Raw genomic sequence first — 12,178 nt, 5'->3', positions numbered from 1 at the left:
AGATTGATGGAAGATTATGAAGAGCCTAAAACCAGAATAGACCTTTGGAGGAAGACCTCAAATCAAGACTGTATGGAGCAGAAAGAGGAACTAGCAACAGTATGCAATGAAACTGGGGGACCCTCGAAGGCATGAAACAGACTACATACGGGTACCACAAGGTGGAGAGAGAGTCTCAATAAATGGGGCTACTCCACAGACTCTAACCTCTGCAAACCACGTTTCATAAGTACACCTGTCCACTGTGCCCAACCAAATGCACTATAGAGGATCTCATGGCAGCAAAGCTGCAGTTGATGCCACCCGTTTCTGGGCAAGAAGTGTTTAGCTTTAGCTTAAAATCATGATACGTATTTCCTATTTTCATATTTGATGTACTGTAATCTTTACATAGTTTTATATCTACAATTATACATTATGTTTCTTTGTATATATATTTTACATGTGAATGTTCTACAGATTATAATATGCAACTTTGTGATGTTTCTGACATGAGTAAATAAATAAATGAGGGGAATACCAGGAATTACTTCAATGCCTGTAGGTGATTCTCCATCCAGGAAATGTGCAGAGTGTCAGTTATCACAAGATTTTTGATCCAATACCCACCTTGTAGCAGATCACTAACACATGCTTGTGCGATGGTGCTTGGCTCAGAGTCAAGGTGGTTTGAATTTTAATGGTGGATGAAATTTGATTTTCACTGCCAATAGTTGGCCGGCAGACCCCATGGTGCTGTTTGAGAAGAATAGGCTATTTGCCAGCACCAGGATTCACCCTTTTCCATCTATCATCATCATCATCATCATCATCATCATCATCATCATCACCATACAACACAAAAATACCATTACACTCACGTACGCTCTACAAAATACATGTCTGACACAATTCTCATACATCAATGAGGAAAGGGGCCAATGTGGATGGAGGAAGAACACCCCTTCCTACAACAGGCAGGTGACTCCACCCAATGAAATAACCCCCAATAAGCCCATACAACATCTATAGTTTTTTGATTCAGTTATGAAACTGGTTATATATACACTGCTAGCCATTAAAGTTACAGTGCCAGGAAGGTTAGTAATTAATGATATTTTAATTGTTGTGCACGTGCAGTATAGTAGGAAGAATACTTGGTTAAATTAGTAGGTGATCTGGAAATATTCAGGATGTGAAATTTAGTACACAGAGTTGCCACCTCTGGCAGCAATGATGGCTTTGATTTGGCTGGTCATCAAGCTGAACTGAGGTCGGATGACAGATGTTGGTACATCATTCCATGCTGCTTCAAGTCTATGGCAAAGTTATCAGTCATAGTGGTTCCTGAGTGGTGAAGTATATTGTATTTCCATCAAGCAGTGACGATATTCCACCAGTGGCCAGTGATATGGAGGTGGACTAGATTAGTCGCCTCGACTGGGGGCACAGAGTAGTCACTGAGCTGCACAGTGGTAGAGGCCATCAGAAGGAGCAGCTCAAATGGACAATCCCTTCAATTCTTCTACATATATATACTCCACAAACCACATTCACACCAGCACATGGTGGAGGGTACCCCGAGCCACTGCTAGTCATTTCCTTTCCTGTTCCACTCGCAAATAGAGCGAAGGAAAAATGTCTTAATTTTAATAATCAACAGGCCGAGGCAGTTTCAGATAAATTTACAGTCTGGCGATAATTTATGGATTTGTAGTTTTAGCTTGACAATGTCCACTATGAACAAACGGTAGTTACTGTTATTCTGAAGAAGGTTGGGTTATCCCAACTGAAACCTAGGTAAATTCTAGGTAAACAGTGAAATTGATGCTGTCGATTATTAAAATTAATACTTATACAGTTGCTGACAGGGCCGCGAAATGTTGAAGATATTTAAGGAAAAATGTCTGTCTAAAAGCTTCCACATGAGCCCTAATATCTTATACCTTATCTCCGTGATCCTTACATGCGATATATGTTGGGAGCTAGTAGAATTGTTCTGTAGTCAAAATCATACACCATTTCTTTATATTCTTCAACAGTGTTCCTCAAATAGAATGTCACCTTTCCTCCAGGGATCCCCATTTGAGCTGCTGAAGCATGTCCATAAAAACTGTGTGTTGTTCGAACCTACCAGTAACTAATCTACCAACACACCTCTGAACTGCTTCGATGTCTTCCTTTAGTCTGACATGGTACAGATTCCAAACATTCAGGTAGCACTCAAGAATAGTTTCCTTCAATTCTCCCAATATATCAGAGTTGACCACTTGCCTTCCCTACCACAATCCTCACATGTTCATATGTTTTCATATTGCTTTGCCATGTTGTGACCAGATATTTAAATGATGTTTCTGTATCAAGCAGGACACTACTAATGCTTCATACATCCATAGTTGAAATGGAGGACAGTGGGACGTCAGCTGGTATAAATTTATATTAAAAATGAAGAAATTCCTCCAGCTGTATTTAAGATGTCGATTTTATTTTGGAAATTAGTTTCAACGTTGTAACAATGTCATCTTCACACCCAGCACTTGTTGACGTCAACTGTGTGTGGCTGATACTAGAAGTCAGTGGTGAGATATGGACATGCTCCATGTGGAAGGTGGGTTGTAACGCATTTCCCACCTTCCACACTGAGCACGTCCATATCTCACCACTGACTTCTAGTATCAGGTGTACGCAGTTGACATCAACAAGTGTTGGGCTGAAGATGACGTTGTAACAATGTTGAAACTAGTTACCAAAATAAAATAGACACCTTAAATACAGCTGGAGGAATTTCTTCATTTTTAATATAAAACTACTAATGCTGTATCCAAATGATATGAGTTTTGTTTTTCCTACTCATCCACATTAACTTACATTTTTCTACATTAAGAGCTAGCTCCCGTTCACCACACAGACTATAAATCTGGTCTAAGTCATCTTGTATCGTCCTACAGTCACTCAATTTCAACACCTTACCATGCACTACAGCATCATTAGTAAACAACTGCAGACTGCCCGCCAAATCATTATGTATATAGAAAATCACTATCACAAGTGCCTGGGGCACTCCTGTCGGTATACTGTCTCTGGCGAACACCTGCATCGAGGACAATGTAGTGGGTCCTGTCTTTGAGCTACACACATATCTGTGACCCTATTCCATATGCTTGTACCTTCTTTAACAGCCTGCAATGGGGCACTGTATCAAACGCTTTCCAGAAATCTAGAAATATGGAGTCTGCCTGTTGCTCTTGATTCATAGTTTGCAGTATATCTTGGCTGTTTTAAAGAGGTTGACACCCCACCATAATAAAGCACTCCTTTAAGCATCATTAAAGTAATATCTTGACTACTTGACTTTGGACTTGGATTCTGATTTGTTTGAACTGGGACAGTTTGTTTATTGTTTACAATGGCCTCGGTATCCATTCTGGAATTTAACAGCTTGCAACTTCCTGGGTGAAGTTGTGCATTGTCAGTTCCAAGCTTGTACGGTTTGTGATCTGCAAGAGTTTGAATTTTACTCCAATCACTGATTGGGGGACTCAACTATTGTGCATTTAAATAACAATTTGCGTTTGTCCAACACGATACAAAAGTGGTGACAAGGAGTTCAAATGTGCATCCTTCCGTTGGAAGAGTTTATGGAATTACTGAAGTAGTAGTTGCAATTACATCAACTGCACCTGAAGCAGCAAGAGCAGCAGCAGCAGCTTGCCAGCCAACAAGCTCCATCACTCCCAGCTTTCGCTAGTTTCGACAGGACACAATGGCACTGGGAAACATATTTGCATCATTTTTGCTGTACCACCCAATCTTGCTGAATTGAAAAAAGTACCCTGCGTCTTTCCCTTGTGACATCACAGTCCGCGACTGCAAACTTAGCAGAGGCATGCCTTAAGTTTCCATTAATAGCAAAGCAATGATACCACAAACATTACTCAACCTATTGCACCCAGTGTCTGGGAGCCCAGTATCACCAAGTGCACCCTTATTACCACTCAGTCACCCTCATCTAGGTTCACACATTTTACGACAAGCTGGACAGGATGCCGGGCATTGTTGGCCATATTGGTCATCAAATGTTTGATGTCGTGGCAGGACAAAACCAGCTGCACCATCATACAAATCAATTTAGCCTGGACACCAGCAGATTGTCATGTTTCCAGCTACACATAATGTGCAGGACCAAGCATTACTGGTTTTGTGCCCATACCCACCAGCACACTGCAGCATCAACAGAGCGTTCCTTCTCTGTGATCGCTATTGATCAGCCACCTCTGCCCTGTTAAAAGTCCCACCCACACCAAGTGTTTCAGTGGCAACAACAAAGTCCTGACAGAGACAGAGAGCAGCACATGGAGACAGAGCCAGTTTCAGGGCTTTTAGCTCCTACAGTCCCAACAGCCGGCATCAGCACAGTACACTTTTCAGTAGGCCACTCCACTGACACCCCCTCCCTCTGTTGCCAATGTTGAATGAAATAGATGTCATGATCTCATTGTCACCTAGTATGCTGACCTCCCTTAGTTGGGATATCTGCACCTCCTGCTCCCCTCCATTGTCAATCCCATTATTTTTTTGGACCATTTCTGAATCAATGCGTCAATTAAAAGGGAGATTTTGGCCACCATACCTAGAATGCTTTTCATCGTCCTCCCAATCTCTGCAGTATCATTGTCAGACCCTATGATCCTTGTGCACCCATCTCTCTACCTTGTAGATCCTACCCCTGTGACCATTTTTGCTGCAAGACCCTCCTACCACCACCTATTCCAGCCCTGTAACTGGCAAAACATATACTATCCCAGGGAGAGCCACCTGTGGACAACATGACAATAGTGATCTCAGTGCCTGTTTCACCAAATGTGCCATCTGGATTCTTCCCCCAGACAACAATTTTTCAGAACTCCGCATGAGAACTGGCACTACAACACATGTCCTTGGTTCTCGCGAACCACCTGGCCTTAATTCACATTAATTTCCTCATCTCAGCATTTCTTCACAGTAACTACTCTTTTCTTCACTCCATTTTAGTTTTGTACATCTTTTGTTGTCTTACCTGTCTATTTTTCACTGCACCCCTCCTTCCCTCTGTTAGGTACAATGCACTTAGCTTTTCACTCTTATTACCTCATGTATGATGTTTAAGCAGTAATCTCTGTCTTGCATATTATCCTGTCTTCCACCTTTAAGCTCTCACTTTTTCAACTTTTGTCCACTGCAGCCCCCAATAATCAGTCTTTCCATCTCATCCTGTCCGGTAAGTCTCCCCTGACCGGGCTTCTGGGTGACTTTTCTGAGCTGTATCCCTTTTCCCTAAACCTCTCCAGTCCTTTTCCTTCACTCATCTTCCTTCCCCTTCAACTCTTTTGACAGAAGAAGGAGCCACTGGCTCCGATAACTTGTAAAAGTTAAACCATTTCATGAGTGTGTTCCCCTGCCGCTGCTTGTTGAGTAGGTTTTTTTATCTATCCATTTACATTATATTACCAATAATTGATTATTTTCATTGTTAAATTAAAAGGGAAAGGAGTATTGCACCTTCATCAAGTAGTGACAAAAATATTTCAATTCTATTGAGCTTTGGACTTGGATTTCTATTTGCGTACAACTGTGATTATTTGTTTATTGAATACATTCTTGAATTTATCAGCTGGCAACTTCCTAGATGAAGTCACACATCAGCATCACACAGCATGTACCATTTTGGACATGTTCTGCAACAGTCTGAACTTTACTCTGAGCACCACACAGCAGGACTTGGACAATTGTGTATGCAAAGAACAACCGGAGTTTGTATCCAGAATGCCACAAAATCATGCAAGTCTCTTGGCAACCCATTTTCAATGGACAAAAGATCTGCAGAATGTGCTGGCCAGTGCAACTATCAAAACGACTTAGTTCAGAACAACAGCTGGGCAATATGTGATCCAGTGTTATTTGGTTGAAAAATAACATCATGAAGACCTTGAAGATAGGTGACAACAAGTAGTTTTAACATGGCAGAAATCTAATGCCTGCTGTCCAAATTACTGATTATGTGAACCAGATGTGATACCAATGTGCATCCAATGCCATGTCAGAACATCACACCACGTGGTGGGCCCATATAGTGATGACTAATATAATCTGGCAACATTCATTCTCTTTGCGGCCTCCACATATGGATACACCCATTATGAAGCTGTACACAGGACCGGAAATCTTCCAAAAAGGTGACTTGGTGTCACTCCTGTGTCCAGCTTTATCACTGGGCACACCAGTCTCACCACACCTCTCTCGGCTGCTGTATCAAGGGATGCTCCAACAATCATTGCCATGCTGACAATCAGTGGTGCTCCACATGATGTTGCACTGTGTGTGTGGATACTTGTCTTTCTGAGAAGTCAATTTCCTGACACAAGCTCTGTGTCATGGCTGAAGGACGCTGTACAAAAAAGCAAACAATATGCATGCCCTCTTGAGCACTAAAAGTGTGTGGCCATTAAGCTACTGAAAACTGCCGAGTATGGCCTTCCTGAATCCATCAATTCCATATTTCTTTAACAGTCATAGAATATTGATCAACGTGAGCAACAATATTAAGGAATCATTGAAATGCCGTTCGATATGCTATGATGTTGCTGCTGTCAGATTTTTACATGTGCTGCTTCTGCTTGTTATATGAGGCATAACAGGATCTTCTCGTAAACAACCAACATTCAAATGGGAGCTCTGAACATGAAACCCACTGCAGAATTGTTCCTCCGATACAGAATGCAGACGGCATTACTCCCTACCTGCTTTGTGTGGATGCACTGCAATGCTAATCAACTGCATACACTTCATGTCAATTTGACATTGGCTTCATACCATCTTCTTAGTGTAGCATTTTTAATGGCCAGCAGTATAGTGCTAAAACACACTTTCTTTAAGTGCCAATATGGCAGTGAATAAAAAGCTTTTTGGAAGCTTGGAAACAATGAGGCAACCTTGTTTTCTCTATCCATCACATTGAGGACCATGAGTGAGGAATGTGAGTTGGTCTTGCACAATTAATGTGTACAGGACTTGTGCAATTAGCCTACCATGAAGAAGATTATTTTGTATCAAGTATGTGAAATGAAATGATCATATGGCATTACTTATCAGGAACCCCATCTGAGGTTGTTTGTACCAGATAGATCATTATGTATGAATGGAGAATATGCTCTGTTAGAATAAGTGAATGATAGAGGATGGTAGCTCTGTGGTTCAGTTCTACTGAATTTTTTGTAAGTTAGGTATGGCCAGTGTTCTTTTCTAATTCTGTTTTTACAGGTGGCTGTTTCGTTATAAGAGTTCCACTTTAAATTACCATTGTTCCAAAGTACAATAGATTTTTGCAAAGAGTGGTACAAACTGACCAGACTCATTGTTTTCTACTGTAATATAGATTACCCACTGGGAAACAGTTTTTCTTCATAAAATTGTTGTATTCCGATTCATTATATACCGCAAAAATTCAGTCTCCCAGTGTGACCCCAGCTTCCTACTACATTGAAACTGATTATGCACAAACATGACTGGGTATCAGTGATACTATTTAGCTGGCAACTTCCTCCTGGATTAAAACGGTGTGCAAGAACAAGACTCAAACCTGGAATGTTGCCCTTCACTCTTACCAACAGTAGTACATAAACATGATCCCTCGACCTCCCCCCCCCCCCCTCCCCCCTACAGTTTCAGTTGTGCCAGTACCTTTCTCATACTTCCCAGACTTCACATAAAATAAATCTTACTGGACTATTCTCCTGAAAGAAAAAACACTTTGGAGCCATAACCTAAAGGTCATTTCCAGAATAAATCTGGAGAGGCAACTTATGTCAGTTTTATGTTGAATGGTGACATAGTTTTGGTATTCTATGACAAATAGCTCTAGGTAGAGATCTCCAGTAGTCAAATCCATTAAATATGTTCTGACTTTCTTCAAACTGATACTGAATTGATACATCTGACTGAGTTGCAGTTAGGATGTAAGTTTGGTTTGCAAAGATTTTTCTAAGGGGTTAGGGGTTGGGGCAGTTGAATGCTTCTACAGCTGGACACTAACATTTTGATATTCTCATCTATATGGAAGATTTCTTGTGGTCTGATGTGAGTACTTGAGAGTCCTCTGGAGGAACATTCATCCTGAACTGATAGGTCTTTGATTTTGAAAACTTCTTGTATGAATTCCACACAATTGACTACACTGGCTGCTGCCTCTGTTAAGTAATGCACCTTGATCCATTTATGGGGAAACTGCAGTCACCAAAGCTGATAGCACAAGCTCAGGAATTTACAACCTAGACATTCATACAGTTATTGAAGTCTCTGCGTCACATCTTCCCAAATAATGGAAATGAAGTAGTGTTACTGACTGTGAGCCTTATCACACACCAAGAGCAAATCTTGTTGTTTTCACCGTCTCTCAGTTTAACCCACATATCTAGACAGCAGATGCAATGTCAAAGCCTAACACCCAGTATTGGTCGGTGCTCACAATTGTAAATGAAACCTTGCATGATCTGTTGGTTGTTAAATGAAGTAAGGAAGATTAGGATTTAATGCCACACTGATGATGATGTCATTAAAGCTCAGGTTGGACAAGGAGGGACTAGGATATTGGCCAAGTACTTTACAAAGGAAGCGTCTTTCTGTGATCGGTCCATAAAACTAAGGGAAACCTAAATCAGAATGTCTGGATGGGTATTTGAACCCCTCTCCTCCTAAATGCAAGTCCAGAGGCATAACACACTGAGGATGGGCCCCAAGTTTATTTGTGTTTCGTATGCCATCCATTATTGATGGATCTCAAGGTACAGCCTGTTTTCTACACACTTTCCATAGATGCCTCTTGCTGTGATATATTTTACCTGCCTCTGATTATTTAGATGTTTACACCAGTAGTCAATGAATTGAACCTGATTGTCTTTATGTGCTTTTTGCTTATTTAGCATTTTGATTGTACATTAATAATTCAAATAGTTATTATTTTCATTTTGAAGTTCCTCCTGCTTTTAGAGATGGCCTTATGCAGAAAAAAGAAGGAAATGAAAGAATCTGAAATATTTTCAAAGCTTTTTGATGATGATTATTCAGATGTTGCTAGTGAGAATGAAGATTCAGATGAAAGTGTGAATGAATGTTTTTATGGTTCTCAGGATGATTCCAGTGACAGTGACATCATTAGAACTGTAAAGAAGCATACAGTGGCAGTGTTTTTAAGAAATCCTGAAGATAATGATGAAGATGATTCTGTTCTCTTGAATGATTCGTTTTGTCATAATGTTAACATCGCATTACCTCACTTGCTCTATAGATTGTCAGTTTCCATACATACACAAGACTTTTTACAATACAAAAATGATTCTGAAACCTGTATGTCTTGCTTGTTTTTTGATGTCTTCTTATTTTCTCTTAGATCATTGTCTATGTTGTATCTTACCATAAGGAATCAATAATTTCCTTTCTTTCATCAGTTCACCTTCAGTTTTACAACAGTTACTGTGAAATTTTCACCCTTTCTCTCTCTCTTATTTATTTGTCTTCCTATCTGTTCTTATTATTCCCAATATGCTTGTTCCTCCTCCCCCTCTCCTTGCACAACTGTAAATTTATGGATGATTAGTGAATTTAATTAAATGTCACTCTGATAAAGTCTTACATTTATTTATGTAATTCCTAAACAATAGGATAATACAATTCAATAATACAAATACGGCACTGATAATTTTGTCAAAAAGAAGGCTTAAAACTTTTTTATTCTTACAGCTCTAGAAATACTCCGCCAAGTTATGATACGATCAAGAAAGCTTATAAGCCATGCTACGCTGGCTTTGAATGAAGAAGAATTGGAAGATGCAAGAGCATTATTCCAAACAACTGTTACTGAAAAAATTAGCAGAGCTGAATATGGTGAAGCTGATAAGGAAGAACAAGGTGAGTAAAGCAAATAATATATTTATGGTACCCCCAGTTTAAGAATAAAAAACTACACCATCAATGAACCTGTAGTAAAATTAGTTTAGTTTTTTTGTGTGTAATAAGACTTCTGTGATTAAATAGTATATATATGTTAGGTGATGATATGCACGACTTATAAATGTGGCTTATAATTATATAGACATCTTAATATTCATTTTATCTACAATTGTACATACGCCTGTAAATGGATACGATTAAACTATCCAAACACATAAAAATGGGTTTAGCAATGGATTGATTAAACTTTTTTTAATTAGTATGTCTTCTGATTGACTTGGTGCAGCCTGCCAGCCTCCACATGTCAGAGTAGCACTTGTCTACTAGGATATATGGTTACTTCCTCAATTATCTGTTGGATGTATTCCACTCTCTGTCTTCACCTGCAGTTTTTACCTTCTACAGCTCCCTCTTCTGGCTAGGAGATTATTCACTGACATCTTAAAACAAGTGCTATCAACCTGCCCCTTCATCTAAGTTTTCCATATACTTCCTTCTTTGATGATTCTGTGGAGAACCTCCTCATCCCCTATCTTATCAGTCTACTCAATTTTCAACGTCCTTCTGTAACATGACATCTCAAAAGCTTTGGTTATTTCCTTTTCTAGATTTCCCACAGTGCATAAGTCACTACCATAAATTGCTATGTTCCAAACGTACATTCTCAGAAAGGCCTATTTTTGATACAAGTATATTTCTTTTCACCAGGAATACTCTCTTTGCCTGTGCTAGTCCGATTTGTGTGTCATTTGTTTTATCTGTCATGCATTATTTTGCTTTCACAAGGTAGTAGAATTCTTGAACTATATCTACTTTATAGTCACCAATTTTATGTTAGTTTTATTGGAAAGGTCACTACTTCTACTTCTCATTGCTTCTCTCATTCTTCAGTTTACTTGCAATCCATATTCTGTGCTCAGAGATAGTTCATTCTATTCAACAGGTTGGGTAATCCTTCTTCACTTTCCCTAAGAATAGTAATATCATTAGCAAATCTTATAACTGATATCCTTTCCCCTTGAATTTTAATTCCTATTTGAACCTTTCTTTTACTTTCGTTATTGCTTCATCGATGTACAGACCGAACAATAGAGGCGAAAGACTGCATTCCTGTCTTACACCCTTTTTAATCTGAGTACTCTGTCCTTGGCCTTTCGTTCTTGTTGTTTCCTCTTGATTCTGGTATATTACCCATCTTTCCCTATAGCTCACTCCAGTTTTTCCCAGAATTTCAAACATTTGGCACCATGTTACATTGTCAGATGCTTTTTATACTTCAACAGATCCTATGAACATATCTTGTGTTGTGACTCGCCGACCATTCAAAGTGCCGCCGCGCAATTACGCACGTCCTCTACATGTGGCGCTGTCTGCCAGCCATGCAGCAGCCGTGCCACCTAAGCGGCCAGCCAGCCAGCGGCCGCTAGACTTGGACTCACTGCTCATTCGAATGTTACCGTGTTCACATGTCTTGCTTTGTCAACTTGCTCAGTGACTTAAATGTGTTGTGTCATTTTTGAAATATATGTGTTCAACTTGATGTTATAACGTCTTGACTGTTCTTATGTCTTGCCTCATTATCAAGCACTGCAGTACAGGCTGTCTGGTGCCTTTACCTTTCCTAAAGCCAAACTGATTGACCTCTAACAGAATCTAATTTTCCGCCTTACTTTTGTTGGCAGCTGGCTGACCTGTTAAACTGATTGTGCAATAGTTCTCACACTTATCAGATTTCTGCTATTTCCAAATGTGTGTAGATAATTTTCTTCCATAAGTCCAATGTCTTCAATCTCATATATTCTACGTACCAGCTTGAATAGTCATCTGGTTGTTACTTCCTTCAATGATTTAAAAAAATTCTGGACACGTGTTGTCTGTCCACTCTTCCTTACAAGATATCAAGCCCTCCAAATCCCTGTTAAATTCTGATTCTAATACTGGATCCCCCATGTTTCCATATCAACTCTCCTTTATTCTTGTGTCTTATCATCAGACAAGAACTCCCCTTATTACTGGCAATAACTCTTTCCAACTAGCCACTCTCCTGGAATTCACAGTGGAATTCCCATTGCACTCTAGATGTTGATGTTCTTGCATTTAATTCCATCGAAGGTTGTTTTGATTTTTCTATATGCTGGATCAGTTTTTCGGATGACCATTTCTTTTTCAATTTCTTCACATTTTCCATGCAGCCATTTCGTCTTAGATTCTCTCAACT

At 39.7% G+C, this 12,178-nt stretch overlaps 2 protein-coding genes across 4 annotated transcripts in view; one reads left to right on the top strand and one right to left on the bottom strand.

Annotated features, from left to right (window-relative positions):
* The window catches only part of LOC124619812 (zinc finger protein 771-like), a 161,362-nt gene that overhangs the window by 134,874 nt on the left and 14,310 nt on the right, over positions 1-12,178 (bottom strand). The window lies entirely within an intron of this gene.
* LOC124619813 overlaps positions 1-12,178 on the top strand; it is a 30,207-nt gene that overhangs the window by 16,243 nt on the left and 1,786 nt on the right. For all 3 annotated transcript variants that reach the window (XM_047146408.1, XM_047146407.1, XM_047146409.1), the window contains one exon: positions 9,751-9,918. In XM_047146408.1, the coding sequence (XP_047002364.1) occupies positions 9,751-9,918 (168 nt within the window). The remainder of the gene's footprint in view (positions 1-9,750; positions 9,919-12,178) is intronic.

This window comes from Schistocerca americana, chromosome 6 (genome assembly GCF_021461395.2).
Source record: "Schistocerca americana isolate TAMUIC-IGC-003095 chromosome 6, iqSchAmer2.1, whole genome shotgun sequence".
Lineage (NCBI taxonomy): Eukaryota > Metazoa > Arthropoda > Insecta > Orthoptera > Acrididae > Schistocerca > Schistocerca americana.
Note: the sequence above shows the minus strand (reverse complement) of the source record. Positions and strands in the feature narration are given on the sequence as shown.